General features: G+C 42.4%; 1 protein-coding gene across 1 annotated transcript in view; it reads left to right on the top strand.

The window, feature by feature from the left end:
- Nucleotides 1-25,328, top strand: part of kif21a (kinesin family member 21A) — a 79,084-nt gene that overhangs the window by 35,043 nt on the left and 18,713 nt on the right. Inside the window, 18 exon segments of the mRNA XM_034084965.2 lie at nucleotides 993-1,108; nucleotides 2,279-2,474; nucleotides 3,470-3,659; nucleotides 8,737-8,803; nucleotides 9,982-10,173; nucleotides 11,249-11,320; nucleotides 12,966-13,053; nucleotides 13,140-13,254; nucleotides 16,935-17,123; nucleotides 18,218-18,417; nucleotides 19,327-19,434; nucleotides 19,556-19,624; nucleotides 20,667-20,809; nucleotides 21,583-21,724; nucleotides 22,783-22,977; nucleotides 23,195-23,296; nucleotides 23,724-23,889; nucleotides 24,422-24,442. Of these exon segments, the coding sequence (XP_033940856.1) occupies nucleotides 993-1,108; nucleotides 2,279-2,474; nucleotides 3,470-3,659; nucleotides 8,737-8,803; nucleotides 9,982-10,173; nucleotides 11,249-11,320; nucleotides 12,966-13,053; nucleotides 13,140-13,254; nucleotides 16,935-17,123; nucleotides 18,218-18,417; nucleotides 19,327-19,434; nucleotides 19,556-19,624; nucleotides 20,667-20,809; nucleotides 21,583-21,724; nucleotides 22,783-22,977; nucleotides 23,195-23,296; nucleotides 23,724-23,889; nucleotides 24,422-24,442 (2,371 nt within the window).

The raw sequence follows: 25,328 nt of genomic DNA, 5'->3' as shown, positions 1-25,328 counted from the left end.
ATTGTGTTGCATCTCAGTGGTGCAGAGGAGTCAGAGCCAATCATATAATATAGTTTGACTGCCATCTAGTGGCTGAATTCATAAATGACCACGCTGCACTAAGAGTCGATCAACAATGCAACAAGGAAGAGGCTGCACAATAAGTACAACTCCATGTTTAGATTTGATCATTTCCGGGGTGTCTGCGGGGTCTTAACAAGTATTAACAGTTGATAAATCAATTTAGCAAAAATTAAGGCTATTAAAAAGTATTAAAGGGCATTTTCCAAGGTATTACATTTTGTAGCTTGTTTTCAATAAGTGTATACATGGTCCAGAGAGGTTGTATTCTACAGTCTGCCTGAATGTAGTCATGGCGTAGGTGTGTAGTGAGATTCTGTGGAGTTTATTTATGGCATCGCACGCTCACTGCTCGATAGCGCGCGGAGGTCTGTTTACGCCGGTTGCTAGGCAACATCGTTATGGGGAAATGCAAATCTGCATCCAAATGGTTGGAAGATAAGGAGGAAGGACAATCAATACTGTATATAGTCAATGTGAGGTACAGTGTGTCGCCAAGGTAACCGGTTAGAACTCCAAGTGGCGACGAGGTTTTAAAATGTATGGAAAGGGTCTTAAAAAAGGTCGTAAAAGGTTTTACATTTGACTTCAGGATTCCTGCGTATACCCTGATATAAAGCCAAAAGTGGTATATTTAACTTGATGAAAAACCTTTAATATGTTCTCTACTTTTAACCTGCTCTTTCAATATTTGAATTCATTTGTAGGATGTTTTTTGTCCCCATTACTGCAAGATTTATCCAATTTAACTTTCTACAGTATTTTGAGATCCGGATGGAGAAAGTCAAATTGGTAATTTAAACAACAAATAATAAAGAACAACATATACCAAAGACAGAAAAGGAATTTGAATAAACTGCAACAGATATAAACCCTATCTATGTATTGAAGTGTTGCATCACCTTTAAAATGCCCCCCCTGTGTTCCTGCAGCTCGCTCTGGGGAATGTAATCAGCGCTCTGGGCGACCGAAGCAAGCGCTCCTCTCACGTGCCTTACAGAGACTCCAAGCTCACCCGCCTGCTGCAGGACTCGCTCGGAGGAAACAGGTGGGGGAAATACTCAATCGCCTCTTGCAGAACGGACCGGCTTCATTGTGGACCCGCAGATCAGAGATTTACTTCAATCATTGAAGGGAAACGGGAATACATTGCAGAATATCAACTGCAGTATAAAAGAATATAACAAGATTATTACAAAGTTTAAAAGGTTTTTATACTCTCCATATATTAAGAAATTGATTGACGATAACAATGTTGTTAATATGCAACATTTGACAACACTACTTGTAAACTATTGAACTAATTTATATACTTTGGTGAGGATTTGAGCAATATTTAGACACTTTTGGACAGTTGAAAAACTGCACTAAAAAATCCAATTTATTCACTTAAACTTCTACAATAGTTTCCACAGTTTACAATACAATACAACTTTATTTATAAAGCACTTTAAACCTCCAGACCAAAGTGCTGTGCAGGCAAATAGATAAAACACAGCTCAGCTCACACACCATAAAACAAGTACAAGTAAAAACAATTTAAATGCAAAAAAAAGCAACACTCTAAAAGATGTTGAAACGCCAAATGTGAAAACGCTAAGGAGAAGAGGTGGGTTTTAAGAAGCGATTTAAATTAGTTTAATGAGAATTAAAGCATTAAGGATCCTCTACCTACAGCATACATAATCCAATCCACTTTATTTATATAGCACATATTAAAAACAGGGTTTTACCGAAGTGCTTCACAGCAGACATAACATTATAATAAAATATAATATTACAATAATAGATAAAAGGCACATAAGAATAGATAAAAAGGCACATAAGGGCTATGAACGAAAACACAAGTGTGCATACATTTAAATAGCTTTCTTTGCTGGCTTCACTGTTTGAACCAATTGTTTCTCCAAATCAATCACAAAACAAACGATGAAAGCTCGTATCCGGATGCTCAGTCCAGCGAACCTTTTAACCCTCAGCTAAAAACTCACCTCTTTGCACTGGCTTTTAATTCTAGTTGAACATAACATTTTACATTTGTATGCGTTTTGAATTATTGTTTTATTATTTTACTCCCGTTGTGTTATTTTATATTGGATTTATTTCCTGTACAGCACTTTGGTCAAAGATTGAGATTGAAAGCATTTAATAAAATGAACATTGTAATTTTGCAGCTGAACCAAACGTATAATAAATATCCGCCTGTGTTTAATCCCAGCCAAACGGTGATGATCGCCTGCATCAGCCCGTCGGACCGGGACTTCATGGAGACGCTGAACACGCTGAAGTACGCCAACAGAGCGAGGAACATCAAGAACAAAGTGATGCTGAACCAGGACAAGGCCAGCCAGCAGATCAGCGTCCTGAGGACGGAGATCGCCCGGCTGCAGATCGAGCTCATGGAGTACAAGACGGTGAGGAGCGAGAGGGAACCAGGAGATCCACTAGTTTATCTTTATCATGATCAGGTGGTCTCATCGGTTTAAGATCAGAATCAGGTTTACGACAGGTCGGCGGACGCATACGGGAACTTGACTTGGGGTCGTGGTGCAGACGTACAAATACAACTAAAGTGTAAAAACACAGATGGCGAATTATTTTAAGAACACTATAATAACATTGAGAAAAAATATAGTAAAGCAGGAGAGGTGTGTGTGTGTGTGTGTGTGTGTGTGTGTGTGTGTGTGTGTGTGTGTGTGTGTGTGTGTGTGTGTGTGTGTGTGTGTGTGTGTGTGTGTGTGTGGTGTGTGTGTGTGTGTGTGTGTGTGTGTGTGTGGGTGTGTGTGTGTGTGTGTGTGTGTGTGTGTGTGTGTGTGTGTGTGTGTGTGTGTGTGTGTGTGTGTGTGTGTGTGTGTGTGTGTGTGTGTGTGTGTGTGTGTGTGTGTGTGTGTGTGTGTGTGTGTGTGTGTGTGTGTGTGTGTGTGTGTGTGTGTGTGATTTCCGTTGTCTTGTGTGTTCTGAATTCTGCATTTTGTATATTTTGTAAGTAATTATTTTTTATCTCATTTTGTTTCTCTTGTGTACTTTCAGTTATTTCATTTAAGGAAAAAAGATTAAAATGTTGTACATGTCGTGTAGTACATCAATACAAATGTGATCACAAAAAAAAGTAAAGCAGGAGAGACCTCAAAATAATACACTTTTACCAAAACACAACAACAAAATAAGGTAAAACAAAGGTTAACATGTTTACAAGACAAACACAAAACACTTGAAATGGAAAACAAGGAAAATACATACAAAAAAATGTATAATGCGATAATTGAAACCAAAAATAAATATATATTGGAACAGTACATATGCAGTAGAGGAGGTGCAGAGGTGTATATTGTAGAAGCAAGAAGGTTTATAGACTTACTGAGAACAACTTGATAAACAAATAACATGGCATGGCTATTTCTTCTTGCAGGGCAAGCGCCTGACGGGGGAGGACGGCGTGGAGAGCTTCAGCGACATGTTCCACGAGAACACCATGCTGCAGACGGAGAACAGCAACCTGCGGGTGAGGGTGAAGGCCATGCAGGAGACCATCGACGCCCAGAGAGCCAGGCTCACCCAGCTGCTGAGCGACCAGGCCAACCAGGTGATCGCCAGGGCAGGTACGAGACGTGGTGCGAGGTCCATTCTGTAAAGTCCACTTGTCCATGTCTCTTCTACATCAACATGTGTCCCCTCTTCTTCATGTCTCTTCTACGTCAACATGTGTCCCCTCTTCTTCATGTCTCTTCTACGTCAACATGTGTCCCCTCTTCTTCATGTCTCTTCTACATCAACATGTGTCCCCTCTTCTTCATGTCTCTTCGACATCAACATGTGTCCCCTCTTCTTCATGTCTCTTCTACATCAACATGTGTCCCCTCTTCTTCATGTCTCCTCTACATCAACATGTGTCCCCTCTTCTCCATGTCTCTTCTACATCAACATGTGTCCCCTCTTCTTCATGTCTCTTCTACATCAACATGTGTCCCCTCTTCTCCATGTCTCTTCTACATCAACATGTGTCCCCTCTTCTCCATGTCTCTTCTACATCAACACGTGTCCCCTCTTCTCCATGTCTCTTCTACATCAACATGTGTGCCCTCTTCTTCATGTCTCTTCTACATCAACACGTGTCCCCTCTTCTTCATGTCTCTCCTACATCAACACGTGTCCCCTCTTCTTCATGTCTCTTCTACATCAACATGTGTCCCCTCTTCTTCATGTCTCTTCTACATCAACATGTGTCCCTTCTTCTTCATGTCTCTTCTACATCAACATGTGTCCCCTCTTCTCCATGTCTCTTCTACATCAACACGTGTCCCCTCTTCTTCATGTCTCTTCTACATCAACACGTGTCCCCTCTTCTTCATGTCTCTTCTACATCAACACGTGTCCCCTCTTCTCCATGTCTCTTCTACATCAACACGTGTCCCCTCTTCTTCATGTCTCTTCTACATCAACACGTGTCCCCTCTTCTTCATGTCTCTTCTACATCAACACGTGTGCCCTCTTCTTCATGTCTCTTCTACATCAACACGTGTCCCCTCTTCTTCATGTCTCTTCTACATCAACACGTGTCCCCTCTTCTTCATGTCTCTTCTACATCAACACGTGTCCCCTCTTCTTCATGTCTCTTCTACATCAACACGTGTCCCCTCTTCTTCATGTCTCTTCTACATCAACACGTGTCCCCTCTTCTCCATGTCTCTTCTACATCAACACGTGTCCCCTCTTCTTCATGTCTCTTCTACATCAACACGTGTCCCCTCTTCTTCATGTCTCTTCTACATCAACACGTGTGCCCTCTTCTTCATGTCTCTTCTACATCAACACGTGTCCCCTCTTCTTCATGTCTCTTCTACATCAACATGTGTGCCCTCTTCTTCATGTCTCCTCTACATCAACACGTGTCCCCTCTTCTTCATGTCTCTTCTACATCAACACGTGTGCCCTCTTCTTCATGTCTCTTCTACATCAACACGTGTCCCCTCTTCTCCATGTCTCTTCTACATCAACACGTGTCCCCTCTTCTTCATGTCTCTTCTACATCAACACGTGTCCCCTCTTCTTCATGTCTCTTCTACATCAACACGTGTCCCCTCTTCTTCATGTCTCTTCTACATCAACATGTGTCCCCTCTTCTTCATGTCTCTTCTACATCAACATGTGTCCCCTCTTCTTCATGTCTCTTCTACATCAACATGTGTCCCCTCTTCTCCATGTCTCTTCTACATCAACACGTGTCCCCTCTTCTTCATGTCTCTTCTACATCAACATGTGTCCCCTCTTCTCCATGTCTCTTCTACATCAACACGTGTCCCCTCTTCTTCATGTCTCTCCTACATCAACACGTGTCCCCTCTTCTTCATGTCTCTTCTACATCAACATGTGTCCCCTCTTCTTCATGTCTCTTCTACGTCAACATGTGTCCCCTCTTCTTCATGTCTCTTCTACATCAACATGTGTCCCCTCTTCTTCATGTCTCTTCGACATCAACATGTGTCCCCTCTTCTTCATGTCTCTTCTACATCAACATGTGTCCCCTCTTCTTCATGTCTCCTCTACATCAACATGTGTCCCCTCTTCTCCATGTCTCTTCTACATCAACATGTGTCCCCTCTTCTTCATGTCTCTTCTACATCAACATGTGTCCCCTCTTCTTCATGTCTCTTCTACATCAACATGTGTCCCCTCTTCTTCATGTCTCTTCGACATCAACATGTGTCCCCTCTTCTTCATGTCTCTTCTACATCAACATGTGTCCCCTCTTCTTCATGTCTCCTCTACATCAACATGTGTCCCCTCTTCTCCATGTCTCTTCTACATCAACATGTGTCCCCTCTTCTTCATGTCTCTTCTACATCAACATGTGTCCCCTCTTCTCCATGTCTCTTCTACATCAACATGTGTCCCCTCTTCTCCATGTCTCTTCTACATCAACACGTGTCCCCTCTTCTCCATGTCTCTTCTACATCAACACGTGTGCCCTCTTCTTCATGTCTCTTCTACATCAACACGTGTCCCCTCTTCTTCATGTCTCTTCTACATCAACACGTGTGCCCTCTTCTTCATGTCTCTTCTACATCAACACGTGTCCCCTCTTCTCCATGTCTCTTCTACATCAACACGTGTCCCCTCTTCTTCATGTCTCTTCTACATCAACACGTGTCCCCTCTTCTTCATGTCTCTTCTACATCAACACGTGTCCCCTCTTCTTCATGTCTCTTCTACATCAACATGTGTCCCCTCTTCTTCATGTCTCTTCTACATCAACATGTGTCCCCTCTTCTTCATGTCTCTTCTACATCAACATGTGTCCCCTCTTCTCCATGTCTCTTCTACATCAACACGTGTCCCCTCTTCTTCATGTCTCTTCTACATCAACACGTGTCCCCTCTTCTCCATGTCTCTTCTACATCAACACGTGTCCCCTCTTCTTCATGTCTCTCCTACATCAACACGTGTCCCCTCTTCTTCATGTCTCTTCTACATCAACATGTGTCCCCTCTTCTTCATGTCTCTTCTACGTCAACATGTGTCCCCTCTTCTTCATGTCTCTTCTACATCAACATGTGTCCCCTCTTCTTCATGTCTCTTCGACATCAACATGTGTCCCCTCTTCTTCATGTCTCTTCTACATCAACATGTGTCCCCTCTTCTTCATGTCTCCTCTACATCAACATGTGTCCCCTCTTCTCCATGTCTCTTCTACATCAACATGTGTCCCCTCTTCTTCATGTCTCTTCTACATCAACATGTGTCCCCTCTTCTTCATGTCTCTTCTACATCAACATGTGTCCCCTCTTCTTCATGTCTCTTCGACATCAACATGTGTCCCCTCTTCTTCATGTCTCTTCTACATCAACATGTGTCCCCTCTTCTTCATGTCTCCTCTACATCAACATGTGTCCCCTCTTCTCCATGTCTCTTCTACATCAACATGTGTCCCCTCTTCTTCATGTCTCTTCTACATCAACATGTGTCCCCTCTTCTCCATGTCTCTTCTACATCAACATGTGTCCCCTCTTCTCCATGTCTCTTCTACATCAACACGTGTCCCCTCTTCTCCATGTCTCTTCTACATCAACATGTGTGCCCTCTTCTTCATGTCTCTTCTACATCAACACGTGTCCCCTCTTCTTCATGTCTCTTCTACATCAACACGTGTCCCCTCTTCTTCATGTCTCTTCTACATCAACACGTGTGCCCTCTTCTTCATGTCTCTTCTACATCAACACGTGTCCCCTCTTCTTCATGTCTCTCCTACATCAACATGTGTCCCCTCTTCTTCATGTCTCTTCTACATCAACACGTGTCCCCTCTTCTTCATGTCTCTTCTACATCAACACGTGTGCCCTCTTCTTCATGTCTCTTCTACATCAACACGTGTCCCCTCTTCTTCATGTCTCTCCTACATCAACATGTGTGCCCTCTTCTTCATGTCTCCTCTACATCAACACGTGTCCCCTCTTCTTCATGTCTCTTCTACATCAACATGTGTGCCCTCTTCTTCATGTCTCTTCTACATCAACACGTGTCCCCTCTTCTCCATGTCTCTTCTACATCAACACGTGTCCCCTCTTCTTCATGTCTCTTCTACATCAACACGTGTCCCCTCTTCTTCATGTCTCTTCTACATCAACACGTGTCCCCTCTTCTTCATGTCTCTTCTACATCAACATGTGTCCCCTCTTCTTCATGTCTCTTCTACATCAACATGTGTCCCCTCTTCTTCATGTCTCTTCTACATCAACATGTGTCCCCTCTTCTCCATGTCTCTTCTACATCAACACGTGTCCCCTCTTCTTCATGTCTCTTCTACATCAACATGTGTCCCCTCTTCTCCATGTCTCTTCTACATCAACACGTGTCCCCTCTTCTTCATGTCTCTCCTACATCAACACGTGTCCCCTCTTCTTCATGTCTCTTCTACATCAACACGTGTCCCCTCTTCTTCATGTCTCTTCTACATCAACACGTGTCCCCTCTTCTCCATGTCTCTTCTACATCAACACGTGTCCCCTCTTCTTCATGTCTCTTCTACATCAACACGTGTCCCCTCTTCTTCATGTCTCTTCTACATCAACATGTGTGCCCTCTTCTTCATGTCTCTTCTACATCAACACGTGTCCCCTCTTCTTCATGTCTCTTCTACATCAACACGTGTCCCCTCTTCTTCATGTCTCTTCTACATCAACATGTGTCCCCTCTTCTTCATGTCTCTTCTACATCAACATGTGTCCCCTCTTCTCCATGTCTCTTCTACATCAACATGTGTCCCCTCTTCTTCACGTCTCTTCTACATCAACATGTGTCCCCTCTTCTCCATGTCTCTTCTACATCAACATGTGTCCCCTCTTCTTCATGTCTCTTCTACATCAACATGTGTCCCCTCTTCTCCATGTCTCTTCTACATCAACATGTGTCCCCTCTTCTCCATGTCTCTTCTACATCAACATGTGTCCCCTCTTCTTCATGTCTCTTCTACATCAACATGTGTCCCCTCTTCTTCATGTCTCTTCTACATCAACATGTGTCCCCTCTTCTTCATGTCTCTTCTACATCAACATGTGTCCCCTCTTCTCCATGTCTCTTCTACATCAACATAGGGGACCTTAAAGGGATGTTGCGATCTAGTCATGTTGGAAAAGCCTTGTTATCCCGTGTCTCCTGTAAAGTGTCCCGACTCTCTTCCAGGTGAAGGCGCAACTGAAGAGATTGGAACCATGATTCAGGGTTACATCAAAGAGATTGAAGACCTCAGGTAGACAACTCTTCCTCGTGATGTAAATGCTACATGTGCCTCACTTCTGGCGTACATACTGATTCCATACGGTAGAAACGTGATATTTTAATAACTAATACTTGGGTTTTTAGTTAGTTTGTACACCAAAACTATTGTTCGTAATGTTTTGCATTGTATTGTCAGGGTGTCCATTGTTGTGGCACTTAAAAACCCAGATGACTCACTATTGAGTCTATGGTTTAAGGCAGTGGGGGGGGGCGCCAGAGAGCTTCAGGGGAGGCGCAGAGAAACGGTGAAATCTAGCTTGTGTGGTGGAACATTATGGGACATAATTCACCGCGGTGTATCGTGTGTGGAACCACGGACCTGTTGGAGAGTACCTGGCTGTTATCATTCTAGCTCGACAGTAGCAAGTTATTATTTCCTCTGTAACCCTAATGGAAAGTAAAGTGTGGAGTTCCATACTAAACACGCCGCCTCCGACTCCCATTCATCGGCTCTTCACTAGTTCATCGGCTCTAACTTAATGCGAGCGGCAACATGGATCGATTTGTGGTGAAGTTCCCCAAAGTGAGAGAGGAGACGGCGTCTGGCAGGACACGTGTGTCACTTTTGGCCGTCTGTGGAGAGCGAGTTCCCCACCTCGCCCAAAAGGCTGTGGAAGTGCTCGTTCCCTTCTCCTCCACCTACCTGTGTGAGTGCAGGTTTTCCACATTGACTTTGATCAAAAGCAAGTGGGCTGCAGCCCGAGGATGACCTGCGTGTATTCCCGTCTACATTGCATCCCCGCATCTTTCGCCTGTGTTATAAATGAGAAAGGTAGACAGCGAAAACAAAGCATTTAATGACATTTTCTCTTCCCGGACCTCTTTGAAATGCAATTGAATACCCCTGCATTATAGCAACAACAACAACAATAATAATGGCAATAATAATTGGGAGGGGGGCGGCTGTTGTTATGTTCTCTGAGGGGAGGCTCACCTTCCCACACTTTGAAAACCCCACTTTGAGTATTTATCTAAATCAGAAGTGATAGACTGATGCGATGCATTCAGTTAAGACACAACATGTATGGAATGTGCTTTGTGGTTGCTCCTCTAAGATGTGCGGCTGGAAAGCACAAAGAATGACGAAACCTGGTATATGTTCTGCCCTTGTTCATCGTTATGTTCTCCCCGTTTGATATCCTCCTTCAGAGCCAAACTCCTGGAGAGCGAGTCGGTGAACGAGTACTTGAGGAAGAACCTATCCCGAGCCTCGAACCGCCAGTCTCTGTACGGAGGGGGGCCCTCGCTGCTGGCCCCGGAGAAGGAGACCTCGGACATCATCGAACTGGCCAAGAAGGACCTGGAGAAACTGAAGAAACGAGAGAAGAAGAAAAAGAAAAGGTAAAGTTCTGACACAGAAATTAGATCCAGCGTCGAATGCTTTGACTGGAGGTGTGGGTGCTCATACATCAGATTACGTTTTTGGAAGGCACATGACTAACATCTTTACACAAAAATAGGTTTGACTTTTAAGGGATTTTAATACAAAATATGGCAGAAGTAAAAAAAAGTGCATTTGAATGTGCATATTTAAAGCTAGGAATGGAGAAACCAGCTCGAGTGCGCTAGAATTTGAAAGTACGCTGCCGAAGAAAACCTGCCCCTTCCTTCAGACTTCCTCACAGAGCCCCTCCTCCAACACACACGAACGCGCACATGACCAATGAGGGCACGAGATAAGTTTGTGCCCCGATGGAAGGCTGACAGGCAGGTAGGCCGTCCAGTTACTTTAGCCGGGCCGGCTCAGATGATTGGTCGTGCTTTTTACAGCGCCACGGCTTCCACAGATGATATATTTTATGGATTTATTGTCAAAGTATTTAATGTATTCATTGCTATCGGGATGTTAAGAGCATTCCATGGAATATAACAACAAGTGAAGTGAATTACCTACCCCACCTTTTAATGACATCTTTACATCACAGAGCATTTAGCTATTAGCTTTAATAATGTATGTGCAGTTTGACTTAATGTACAGTCTGCACACCATTACTACAATTCACATTTAATGTATGTAGCATACATTTGAGTTTCGACAGATTTTCTTTTTTACCTGGGACGCACTATTTGGGATTTTTCTCCGTATCCATCATGGCGATATTTTCCAACTAATTTGTCTGATTGCAAGTTATCCTTTTATTTTCACCCTGACTGGAGAAAACATCTAGAAAAAAACGTATTTTTATATTCGTTTGGCCAATGCAGAAAGACAGGCCTTTATCCTCGATGCAGACTCAAGTATGACGGGTAGACTTTTCTGCGTGAAGATGAACCTATAGAGACAATGCACTTTGGGGCATCTGAAGGGGATACAAGTTGGATTTTGATCAGTCTCCCCTCCGCTCTTCCTTCCTTCGTTCATCTCTCCCCCTCCCCCCCCCCCCCCCCCCTCCCCCTCCCCCCCCCCTCCCTGAAGGCTGCAGCAGCTGCTGGAGGACAGAGACAGGGAGGAAAGGGAGGAGGTGGTGGAAGAGGGGGATGATGCCAGGTTTGTCCGAGCTTCCACCCTCCTGTTGCCATTCCCATCCTCCGCTTCCCTTCCCCTAATTCAGCTCTTTATTTAACTTTTTTTTTTTGCACAGGTATTCCCCCACCTGGAGTGAAACCCGCTACCATAGAAGCACTTCCCCTCCATCAAACACTTTTTATACCACGTTAAAAACCTGTATTTCTCTTTAGATTTGTGAGTTCTGCAGCTTATTCATTGACCCTTCATGTTTATATATTTGAACTACCTTGACTTTAACTGACTGTTTGACTCTATGACGTAATAATGATCATTTGATATTAGGGCTGTCCCGAATACCATATTTGTTAATGTAACCCAATTTGTGTTCTTTGGAATTGAAAAGGATATCGCATTGTGTTTGTTACTTTCGTTGCAGTTGTATGTGTCTTAAGTGTAATTTGGTTTGGCTTCCTATTTATGGACATGCTTTTATTTTGAAGGAGAGTTGGCGCAGTTGACAGGAAGTTGTTGTTGCTATGGAAACAACGTGACAGAGATTAACGGAGAAAAGTAATATCTACATATAAAGACGGAGAAAGTAAACGATAACGTGAAATGGTTAAGTGTTAGCACCCCCCGATGAGGCACAAGCTCTTACGTTGATATTGGAGATTTCAATAAATTCAATTAATTTTTTTAAACGGGAAAAAACAAGCATCCGAATAACGAAATTGAAAACCGAATAGTACTCCAACGAACGAATATTCGGATATTCGGGTACAGCCCTATTTGATATACATAATACCTGATACATATTCTAGTCTAGCCAATAGGGACAACAGATGTAACACATTTACAGAAATGTTTATTAATGTGACTTTTTAAATAAACGAATCAAACCTCAATCATGAAGAACGAAAAGTAGGGTTTTTTTCTGCAAAAGTCCCTGAAATATAATTATTAAAATAATAAATAATGCATTAGATACAGATAAAAATGATATGTAGTTAGACAAGCGATCATTATGGCAGAGGTCTTGGTTGTCAAGGTGCTCCAAATATTTCTTCATTTGATCTTTTTTTCCAGATTTTATTTTGGAATTTGTCAGATTGAGCTCACAGGATTTATTTTTACTACAGACTGTTATTAGATTTAAAAAACGATTTAACATGACATTATACATACCTGTCTCTGCTCTCCTGTGGCAATTTCTTTTTTCTGTTTTCGTCACCTTATCGAGCAGTGTGTGTGAAACATCCCTAACCCTCTCGGTTTGGATACATGTTTTATCCAACAGATCTGAGTTTAATCACTTTTTTGATTTTTCCCTTCATGCTTTTTAGCGTATGCTGCCTCCTTCCTTTGTTAAGACATACACACTGTCTTTTCCACAAACAAGCTCAACAAGTCTCATCTCTGTTTATCGTTTACAAGGCATTTTCTCCTCAAATATATCACAGCAAATGGAGTCGTGAATATGTAGTAGCTTTATTGCTACAAAATGGTGAAAACAGTTGGTTTGCTGGAAAGACAGTGTTTCTATGAGTTGTTTGCTAAACATCTGCCGTGCCGACTAAAAACAAACGACAAGAAATGATTTGCAAAATGTGTCACAACACCTGTTTGTGTTCTGATCAGTCGATCAATAAAGTTTCTGATTTTCATTTCTATCCGACTCTTTCAGCGCCAACAAGGAGGAAGTTCCTGACAACGAGCAGGAGAAAGGGACCGAGAAGGAGATGACGGAGCGAGGCCACGAGGAAGCAGAAATTGTATGAATGACTTCCTATTTTTTCATCTTTACATTGCAGTACATTAAAAGTGAGAGCCTTCAGATATGAAACATGTTATTGTTCAGGAGGGCCAGGAAGGCAGCGACCACGAGGAAGGAGACGAGGAAGAGGAGGAGGATGAAGAGGAGATGGAGGTGGAGGAGAGCTCCGATGATTCTGACTCTGAATCGGATGAAAAAGGTACGATCAGTCTCTCACTTTGTTACTTTAAAAGGTGCTGATTCTCCACCAGGGGGAGCTGTTTACTCACATCTGACTAAACACTTCAACCAGCAGCACATACAGAATGTTTTAGTGACTTTCTCAGATGCATTTAGAGCTGATCAGTTGTTTTAATTCACCCAATATGTATTAAAGAACACTGCTAAATGCCAGATTTTTAGCGATTCCTTTGGATGTTGCATTTATTTTAGTGCTAGGTCGTCATAACATGTACTATAATTCAAGATTCAAGTGCTTTATTTTCATATGCACCACAGCTACAGCCTATAGCAGGGGTGGGCAATTATTAAGATACCACCCAATGAATGCACTTTATCCATGTTCGCTCTCTTGCTCCTCCAACAGTGAAACAAACTGCCTGTGATTTAATGCTCGCGCTCTGATGAACTGTTGTAGTAACAACATCAACCACATGGCTAAGTGTTAGCACTGACTTGCACAACGCTTGCTGATGAATAATACAATATATAAACACCCATTTCTGCTATGCGTTGAGTTCACTCACTTTATCTTGCATTCTTTTCAAAAGCCCAACATTTTTCCCTGTCAAAATCGGACATCCATCCGTAGTGACACCTGCCAGTCTGTCCCATTCGAGTCCCAGTTTGTCCATGCATGCGTTTACCTCGGTGAACAGATCACTCCCCGTTGTGGTTCCTTTCATTGGCCGCATTGCTACCAGCTCCTCCGTAAGCTTGAAGTCGCGCGTTATCCCCCGGAGAAATATGAGCAGCTGGGCTGTGTCACGGACGTCACAGCTCTCATCCAAAGCCAAAGAAAAAAAGTCGAAGCTTCCCACTTCACTTTGCAGCGGAAACTCCAGATTCTCTGCGATGTCCTCCACCCTTCTCGTCACGGTGCGGCGGGACAGCGGGATGTTTTCAAACGCTTCTTTTTTCTCTGGGCATAGCAGTGCTGCAGACTCGACCATGCACTCTTTCACAAACTCCACCTCCGAGAATGGCTTACTGTTCTGGGCGATTTTGTGGGCTATCACAAAGCTGGTTCTGGTCGCTGCATCTCTGTCTGCATGCAGCTTTGTAAAACAGCCTTGTTGTTTTTCTAGCTTTGCTAGTAAATCCGTTGATGTCCGCGCTGGTTCGGCATCAGTCAAGTTTTTGTATTTCGCGGCATGTTTTGTCTCGTAATGCCGTTTCAAATTGTACTCTTTAAACACGGCGACATGCTCCCCACAAACCAAACACACAGGTTTACCCTCGACTTCAGTAAAGAAAAAATTAGTAGTCCATATTTGTTTGAAAGTTCTGCTCTCGGCATCCACTTTTTTTGGCATGAGCCGACATTTTCGAATTTTTCAGAGGTGACAAGGAAGGTAGACACCCATTTCACGTGCACAGTTGACGTGCACGATTGCGTGCACTGTGTCACAAATCTCGAGATGGGTCTGTCAGCAGACCGCAGCAAGGAGGCGTTTCCTATAGGGGCGTTTCCTATAGGGGCGTTTCCTATAGGGGCGTTTCCTAACTTTTTTTATCCAGCTGCTTTTATAAATCCTCGCAGAAGAAGTCATTGTTCTAGTGATGGGAATTCCGGCTCTTCTTCCTGAGCCGGATCATTTGGCTCACCAAGAAGAGCCGGCTCTTTCGGCTCCCAAAGGGCTCTTCAGTTTACCACATATTATACCTTTTAATTAAATCAAATGTAGCGCTGTTTTGACTAATGATTTATATGTGTACACATATATCACTTAAATTATTCAAGACATCCTTTGTACTAAAGTATTCAAAAGTAAAAATTACATGTTTAATATAAATTATTTGCTGTGGCCAATTGTTTTCATTGTATTTACAGACCCGTGTAACTCTCTGATACCACCCAATTAATGCATTGCCTTACTTGTAGAACCACGCTACACAAAACAGATAGCAACACCTATAAAAACTATTTTAAAAAAGGGGCTACTGTATCAACCTATATAAAGTATATAAATATAGTTTTTCTCCCTGCAGGAGAGGGGAGCGTGCTTTGAGATCAACTGCTAGGCTGCAGCGGGGAGAAGAGGGGGACAAAAAGTAGGAAGAGAAGTAATGGGTCAGAAACCCTCCTTTTTACGCAGCGGTCCAGACATAGACATCATAGCTACGGCGACATAGTTGCCAGTTACTTTTTGCATTAGGGCAGGGATATCTTTCAAGGTTTGACATAATGAATTGTGCTACTTTTAAAGCAAGCAACGATGTTTTCAAATCTGTAATCAAAAAGCTCCTCAAAAACACTATAGAAGCAGTTCCTGCCGTTGTTACGTTAGTTCAAACAGTAACAACGGACTACTTTTCTTAGCGGATGCATGTCAATTTAAATCAATACAAAAAACTATTTTTTAAATCAATAAAATCTTTTTCTAAATCCATAAAAGCATTTCAATTATTATTGGGAGTCATGTCGTTACTTTGTTGAGAATGTGGCCGTGTGTAATAAGCGGGATAATGTCCACATTGCACATTGCATAAGGTGCCTTCATGCCGATCTAGATCCCTCCGCAAAAACAAAACAAAAAACGTCTCGTTCGCGGGCGAGAGCCGGCTCCCGTCGTTCACTATAGGAAACGCCCCTATAGGAAACGCCTCCTTGCTGCGGTCTGCAGACAGACTCTATTGCAAATCTCTGAGTCTGCTGCGACTCGTCGAGGGACTCGCCGGAGCCGTGCGGGCCGGAGGAGGGGCTGAGTCTGCTGTAGATTCGTGCATGGGGACGAGTCTGCTGGATCTCTGGATCTGCTGCCTGCTATATGTTACGGCTCTGAGTCCTCGTAGGCTACTGGTCTCTCTCGATCATTGACCTGGATTCACGGATCCCGCGATTTTTCCGGCTCTAAATTAAGTTTCAGTGTAGACTTCTAACAAAATGGTCATGTTGTGCAACAGTCTCCTGTAATAATATCTGCATTTCCAATAAGGATCTTACTTGGAAACTCGTTTATTTTGAACATGGCACACAAAAAGAAACAAATGATAGAAAATTGCAAAACAGTTAGAATATATAAAATGTAATTATACTATTATTATTATTATTATTATTATTAAATGAAAACACAATTGTGCAAAATTAGCTTAAGTACAGGAACATATTAAAATAACTATATACATATAATGCAAAACACTTATTTTTTAAAATGCACACACACACACACATGTTTTATTAAAGCAAAAGACACTGTGTAGCGGAGGTTAATGTAACGTTAGTTTAATATGCTGGTTAAATGCAACAACTTTTCGGTTTCACCGGTAGGATTTCTACGGTCTTGGTCATGCTGACTCATATGACTCAAATGACTCGTATGATCCGGATCTCTTCAATGATTGACTCAGAAGACTCCGAGTCCATAAAATGATCCGGATTTGCCATCTCTAATAGGAATGAACGAGGCCCCGCCTCCCACGCTGTATCCAGTTCTTATTATACATCCATGGTTGACGAGGAATTTGACTTGATGTCGTGGTGCATAAATAAAAGTAAAACAAAAATTAAAAGCACAGATAGAGAACTAGGAAAATATTAAAAATATATAGTAAAATATAACAGTATTTACATAGAAATAGAATCGGCAGTAATACAAAAAAACAGATATTGTTGTACATTGTGTATATATAATTAAACTGATTTGATGTGTACCTCAGATAACTTCCAGGCGGACCTGGCCAACATCACCTGTGAGATCGCCATCAAGCAGAAGCTGATCGACGAGCTGGAGAACAGCCAGCGGCGGCTTCACACTCTGAAGCAGCAGTACGAGCAGAAGCTCATGATGCTGCAGTGCAAGATCAGAGACACGCAGCTGGAGAGGGACAAGGTGCTGCAGAACATGAGTAAGACCAGGGGGGGGGGGGGGGGGGACTCAGAGGAAGAGCATTTTAACTTTGACTGAAAGACCACTATCATGCTTCCAGGGGGTTTTCCCTTTCCTGTAGGGTGTAATATGGGTTTCTGTGCGTGTAAATGAGTAAGACCAGAAATATTCATTTATAGAATATAATCCTTTATTGTCATTATACAGGTACACTGAGATCAGAGTTGCTCCTTTTCGTTTCAAGGTGCCATCAAAAAATTCAAAAAAACAAACGAGACGTACATTCATACTCAAACAATTTAGCTTCCTGTCACACGTCTCTTCTGCTGTTTTTCTCCGTTGGACTCTTTTGTTTACTTCTGTAACATGATGACATCACTATGTAACACTTGTGCTTCTATTGGCTTAGCGCTCCAACACATTGTACGTGATAGGCTAAGGGGTGCGACATCTCTAAGCGGTTGACCAATCACAATAGAGCCAGCCAGCTAACCAATCAGAGCAGACTTTTACTAATGTTTTGCACAGTGGGAAGAAAAGTGTCGATGTATCCTCTAAAAATACTTGAGCCCACTCTTGATCAGGCAGCTTGGATAAAAACACTCAACAAAATGTGTGTCTGGCTTATAATGTCTGTGCCTTTTGACGAGTTTATTTCAGTAAGAGACAGATATTATGAACACATCCTAATGCATGACAGGATATTTACATTCTTGCTTGTCCTGCTTTGATTTGAAAGATTGTATAACTTAGCCTTATGTTTGATGGCAGATTTTCTTCCGTACTAATGAAGGAGACTTTATGTTGTTCAGAGGATCCTTTAAAGTGAGATCTCTCCGCCTGCAGACAGACATGACAGTTTATATTTAGCAGCACTAATGGATCAGAGCGTGGAGGAGTTTCAGCTCGTCTTATTAAAAAATAAATCACAAAAGATACATTTTCTGGAGGTCTAGGTTTCTGTTTCAAATGATTACAGGACACATGTTTGTATCAACAACACAATGTCAGCATCTCTTCCCAATGAACATGATTGTGTAATGTATATGTTTCACTGCATTGTCATCTGAAGGAAGACCAGTGCTTTAGGATCTTTGTGTTGCTCACTTTCAGACACAGTGGAATCGGGCACAGACGAGAAGTCTCGAAAGATCAAGACGGAGTACGAGAAGAAGCTGAGCGTGATGAACAAGGAGCTGCAGAAGCTGCAGTCGGCGCAGAAGGAGCACGCTCGGCTGCTGAAGAACCAGTCGCAGTACGAGAAGCAGATGAAGAAGCTGCAGATGGACGTGGCCGAGATGAAGAAGACCAAGGTGGGCTTATCTCAGACAGTAGCGTGTGCTTTAAAGCCATGTTCTTAATGTCTTTCATTTTTGCAAAGCACTTTGAATGGCCTGTGTTGAAAGGGGCTATATCAATAAACTTGCCTATGGTGATAATACTCTGGTGGAGATCTGAGGTCTCTTGTTTTGATAGTATGTTGCCTTCGTTTAGTGTGCTTGAAAGTACCGTCTTCTAATAGGAATAAAATAAAGGTTGCCATATTGTTTATCAACTTAGGGATGCATCAGAAATGTTTCACTGAAGTTTACTTTCTGCCATGTGACTCAACTGTCTTTCCTGTAAATCTCCACTTCACCGTCTCTGTGAAACGACCCAAACTAATGAAAGTAGGCCACACTCGTAGTCAAACAAGGACAACGTCAAGAAGTAGGATTTAAGAAAGGCTCCAAATGATTTTACAAATCTTATGAGAACTGTAAAGGCAACCGAACAACAAATATTTGCCAGTGAAGCTTTTCCAGACGCGTGGTGTTGACAGCAAATCAGGTCTTCTCTTTGAGTGCATTTAAGATGTTTATTTGGATTGCAGGATGATGACAGCAAAACAAGAGCCGGGTGTTTAACTGAACAACTAACTGTGATAAAGAAATAAACCGAAATGAACTCAAAACAAACAGAAAATAAGCGAAAACACGCACGGTTGAAAAACTGTGTGGCTTCCCTCAGGTGATTCCCAATCCCTAATGCTGTACCCTGATAGTAGGCTGTACCCTGAGTCCCCGCCTATGCCCAGGTCAATTCAGTAGTATCACAGCACCTTCATATACAACATTAAAATACATCAAATTGGCTGCAACAAGAACTTTCATCTGAATATGGAAGCCCTTTCAAGATATTTGCGTATTATAGAATATGAATATTTCTCCCATTTGTTGCAGGTGCGTCTCATGAAGCAGATGAAGGAGCAGCAGGAGAAGAACAGGATGAACGAGTCTCGCAGAAACCGAGAAATCGCCACGCTAAAGAAAGACCAGCGCAAGCAGGAGGTTAGCGACCGCCGTCGGGGGTTCCCTCGACATATCAGTCTGCTTTAATGGCATCTTAATCAATCTGAGCCGCACGTTGTGATCTCCTCGTCTAACCTGTGAAACACTGCTTGTGTTACAGCACCAGCTGAAGTTGCTGGAGGCTCAGAAGCGGCAGCAGGAGCTGATCCTGAGGAGGAAGACTGAGGAGGTGAGACACATATCTCATAACGAGTGCAAAGCATTTTACGTGACAAATAAAAAAGCCTTAATAAAGAGGTGCAATACACAGCTGCACCATCAATCAGGCCTTGTTCCTATTTTAAAGACATTCCTGTTTGGTCAGGCGTTTGGGTAACCGGTGTGCTTGGTCTTATTCCAGTTAATACTATGTTTTTATTTTTGTTTGTTTTAAATTTCGTTTGTAAGTTTTGTTTTATTGTGTCTTAAATGATGCTCTGGTGCTTTTATGACTTCTTAACATGTGGGTTCGTTGATCATTGTACGCCTCCTATATGGATGCCTTATTGTTTTGTCGAGCACGTTGTGACTTTGCCTGTGAAAAGCGCTTTATAAATACACTTTACTTACTTAGTTGTTACTAAAAATAAATACCTTTTTTGAATATATCACGAAATTCATGTCAAAGTGTTAATCTTCCCATAACACTAAGACCGCATTGTAATCATAATAATGCATTGAGCTGCATCTTTTTGACGAGTTGCACAAAGACAATTCAGTGAGAACACGGGCTTACAGTATGTATCCCTTATTTCTGTTGGCAGGTGACAGTTTTCCTCTAAAGATTTAAAATGAAAATAAAGTTGTAGTAAAATGTTTGGCAAGTTAAAGCTAGTTTACCTGCTGATGGTTTATTGCACTTATTGTGGCTTTGGATTAAATCACCAGTTTAATGCAGATACATGTAATCTCATGTAAAGTTATGACATTTAATCTGTCATTAAATGTCACAATTAGCTTCCCGGACACACTGGGAAAAGAAAATACTGAATTGAATTGCATTTTCTGCACTTCAATGTTTCGGCTAGCTCCAAATTGTATTGACAAAATAAGAATATTTAATATTAAATGACATTTATTTCCTTTAAACTTTACTAACTTCTAAAATCCCTATCTATTTGAGAAACCCTGTTCTACGTTGTGTATGTAGAGATTCATTATGGATGCTGTTATACATGTATTTTGCTTTTACCGCTCCTGTGTGTCTCTCTCTCTCTCTCTCTCTCTCTCAGGTGACGGCTCTGAGGAGGCAGGCCCGGCCCACCTCAGGGAAGGTGGTGAGGAAGTTCCTGTCTGACCCGGTGCAGGACTCCAGCTACAGACCTCCATCTGGACGCCTGTACTCCTCCGGCAACGCTGCTCCCAACGGCATGCGGTGAGTCTGAGAGCGAAACCGAAAAAAAGGGGGGGAGACTAAATATAGTTTGTTTTTGTGGAGCCAAAAAAGGCCAGGTTTTCTCCCTGTGGCATGCGAGCAAGACACTCAACACCTGCGCCATCACTGGCATATGAAATCCTCAAAAATGTAACATTCCCTAGAATCCATTTTAGTTTTTAGATTTTATTTTAACATAATTTAAATAATCGCAAAAACCATATTATCATTTCCATTAGTCAGAATCAGTTTGAATACCAAATCAGGGAATTTGCTTTATAATGGTTTTCTCTTTCCAACATGTCTAATGAATGGTTATAATACAACAAGCGTTTTAATTATTGAGTTTTAAATATGATATAATCAAGTAATGAAAAAAATATCTTTATTGAAGCATAGAAATAATATGTCTGCTATGAAGTCTTTGCTGTAATTATCTCCTTTTTGAAAAGATAAAAAATGTACTCTTTTATTCTCACTTATGTTATATAACTTGAAAGCCCATTGTGCTGTTCTATAAGTATTTTAGTATTAGTGCAATAGGACTCAAAGGAACCGAACTAAAGGTGTTTAATACAGGCCTCATTTTCATGTCCCCCTAAAGAGGGTACACCATTAGTTGCTGTGTCTTAGGCGAGGAAAACGTACTTTAAAGATGATTTTCTTGCCATTAATATGTTGGATTTTAAGTTTAAGATATCATCAGGACGCTGCAACTGAAACAGATCATTTACATGATTGATTTGCTTAAACGTGTTGAATCCATGCTGCAGGACTTCCTACCGGCGCTCGGGGATCTTATCCACCAGGATCGCTCGCAACAAGTGGCAGTCGCTGGAGCGGAGGATCACCGACGTCATCATGCAGAGGATGACCATCTCCAACATGGAGGCCGACATGAACCGCCTCCTCAAGGTATATTTTAAAATGTCTGGATCATATATTATTGATCTCTCTAGATATAGCGTTATATTACAGTGTTAAAGTAGGATGATGAGTTGTGTAATTGTGTAAACCAAAAATCCCCTCCATCTTCAAAACATAAAGCAGGGGGTCCGCGGGGTCTTAAAAAGTATTAAAAGTTGATAAATCAATTTAGCGAAAATTAAGGCTATTAAAAAGTATTAAACGGCATTTTCCAAGGTCTTACATTTTGTAGCTTGTTGTCAATAAGTATATAAATGGTCCAAAGAGGTTGTATTCCACAGTCTGCCTGAATGTAGTCATGGCGTAGGTGTGTAGTGTGATTCTGTAGTTTATTGATGGCATCCCGTTGGGTTGGACGTCATCTGAACAGGACATCGCACGCTCACTGCTCGATAGCGCGCGAAGGTCCGTTTACGCCGGTTGCTAGGCAACATCGTTATGGCGAAATGCAAGTCTGCGTCCAAATGGTTGGAAGATAAGGAGGAAGGACAATCAATACTGTATATAGTCAATGTGAGGTAAAGTGTGTCGCCATGGTAACCGGTTAGAACTCGAAGTGGCGACGAGGTCTTAAAATGTATGGAAAGGGTCTTAAAAGGTCTTACATTTGACTTCAGGATTCCTGCGTATACCCTGTAAAAACATAATCTGGAATTAGAGAGGTTTTAAAGTGTTTGGAAGATGTAAACAGAAAGACCACTGCTTGCTACTATTTATTTACTTGTTTTTATTGCACTATTTTATGTGTTGTGATTTATGTATCGACATACCTTTAAGGAGAAGCCTGGGACTTGAGACTTCCAACAACTACGCTGTAATTGTTTAGCATTTTCTCACAAAGCCTTTGATTCTTGAATTAACATTAACCATGTTCCCATCTTATTTTTTACTATCTTTATTTTTTATGCTTACTTTATTTTTTGATTGTTTTTCTACCAAAGCAAACTCCTTGTATGTGTAAACTTACCTGGCAATAAACTTCTAATTCTAATTCTGATCTAAAAATGACTAAAAACTGAAATCCGTTTTGTTTTGTGTGTTCATAGCAACGAGAGGAGCTAACCAAGCGTAAGGAGAAGGTGATCCGGAAGAGGGAGCGTCTGTCGAGGGAGGGTCCGGAGGTGGAGAAGGCGGTGCTGCCCATCAACGAGGAGGTGGACGCACTGACGGCCAACATCGACTACATCAACGACAGCATCGCAGACTGCCAGGCCAACATCATGCAGATGGAGGAAGCCAAGGTGAGAAAGGCCTAAAGGTTTGATGTTTAAATATATATTTGGCAGTTTATTTACTTACTATTAATGCCATTTCCTTCATGCTACCTTTAAACCCTTGAACCGCATAGTTTGAGTGGAGTTTATAACGGGCCAAACTTTTACGTTATTCTTCTTTTAAACAAACGAAAGTCTTTTTTTATTAATTGATGCTGTTTCCTAATTGAGTGACTGTTTTCAGGAGGAGGGCGACACCGTGGATATCTCCGCAGTGATCGGCTCGTGTACTCTGAATGAAACTCGGTTCCTGTTGGATCACTTCATGACGATGGCAATCAGCAAGGTACCAGCAAGTATTAATGAGGAATAATAACATCCGTGTATCGTCGTGTGTCCTTACGGCTGCTTCAAAAATACAAAGGTGTACATCAACACCTCTCATTGCCTGATTTTGTTTTGCTTTGCCCAAACCTGGCAATTTTACATTCTGTCAGGAACTGCTGAAAAATATTCCATATCACCATCATGAAGTCATTTGAATGTAAACATGACAAAACCTCACACTCGAGGAGGCACCAGAGCCCCACGCGGTTTCCCATGCACTGTATAACAGCTGCCAACGCTAGGACGCATCGGCTTAATGTGACTGTCTGCCTTAGCGTGAACATGCACTTATCCATTTCCATGTATTCAAAATCGCAGAGATGAAAGTGTTAACTGTTATACAAACAGCCAACAGTGCACCATGTGTTTGTGCCTGACCTGCTCAGGGCCTGCAGGCGTCCCAGAGGGAGTCCCAGGTGAAGGTGATGGAGGGCCGGCTGAAGCAGACGGAGATCACCAGCGCCACCCAGAACCAGCTGCTGTTCCACATGCTGAAGGAGAAGGCCGAGTTCAACCCGGAGCTGGACGCCCTGCTGGGGAACGCCCTGCAAGGTAACCGCTGCATGTGTCAGGGTTCTGATTGGAGTGAGAACGTGGACCCAAAACCCGGACCAGACTCTGGTTTAACCCCGCCCACCTCCTGGAAGTATCAGATGTTATTTATAGATTATTATGGTTTTCCTTTTCCATGTGAATCTGCCACTAAACGTGCACTGTTATAACGATGTTGGGCTTCCAGGAAGTGGACTGGGTTACTGGTCAGATGCATGATGGGTCTTGACATGCTCTGCCTGTTGCCTTCTGCTGAATAGAAGCTGGCCTATCTATTATACAACTGGCTAATAATCACATTGCTATAAAACAGATCTTAAAAGTGTTTCATTTGGGTACATGTTCTTGAAACTCTTACGACAAGATGTTTCCCAGCTTCTGTTCAGTCGGATGCTTCGTTTACAGTAGCTGCACTTCGTTTTGTTTTTAGAGAATTATGGGGGACAGTGTTTTTGATTTGTGCATCGCCTTTGTTTCTGTTCCCCCACGTTTTCCTTTTTTCTTTTTCTTTTGTTTCCTTATGTTTTCACAGAGCTAGGTAACATCCCGGCTGGTAAGTGACCCACATTAGATTCCTCTGTGTTGATGAATGCATGGTTCCTTTTCCCTTTGCACAAGACTAACTGAACGTAACGTGGAACAGGTGCATGAGGTGCAATGCAACCAAGGCTTCCCTCCATCTGTCCGCTGACCTCCACCTTCCCCTTCCCCTCTGGATACACTGCGGCCCAATTCCAAACTGACCCCGACACACTCCCTCTTCATCCCACTTAGTGGTCTCCATCTGTAGTCAAGACTCTCAGCTAAATGAGGCTGCTTCTTTATGGTGTTGAGTGCAAATAATACACCAACAAGCTTCTGCAGGAACTCCCCTCTTTCCAGCAAACACGGGAACTGTCGTCCTTTAATCGGCGGTTCTGTGTGGGTTCAATCCCACCCCCTGCCGCCAAGATGTCGATGTCTCCCTGTGCAAGATACCTAACCCCAGGTTGCCTTTTAACATTTCCATAACCGTAGCTGAATCATCCTCTTTGACGAAAAATAATAGAAGTAACTTTAATGAACAACAAAAAAACCTTAGTGTAATTTTTTGTGTGTCTCTAAGGACACAATTCACTATTGTCTCTGGGTAAACACCAGCAGGACGGGGGGGCTATGGCGTCTTAGATTCAGGAAATGATCGTAGAGGGCGTACACACGGAGCCGCAAGCGTTTCGTCTCCAGACTTACCCACCGTTTTCAAAGTGTATCGGTTTCGGGCTCCGAAGCCGCGGCTCCGTTTCGGCCTCGTGTGGACGAACCGTCTATATGATAAAGAACTTTAGAGGAGACAACTGAAATCGTCTCCGTGTGGACGGGGCCTAACTGTTTCCAACTGCTTCCCTGTTGAGTTTTTAGCTGTTTAAATAAACAACACACACCTTATGTTGTCAAATATA

The sequence above is a fragment of the Pseudochaenichthys georgianus genome, chromosome 6 (assembly GCF_902827115.2).
Source record: "Pseudochaenichthys georgianus chromosome 6, fPseGeo1.2, whole genome shotgun sequence".
Taxonomy (NCBI): Eukaryota; Metazoa; Chordata; class Actinopteri; order Perciformes; family Channichthyidae; genus Pseudochaenichthys; species Pseudochaenichthys georgianus.
Note: the sequence above shows the minus strand (reverse complement) of the source record. Positions and strands in the feature narration are given on the sequence as shown.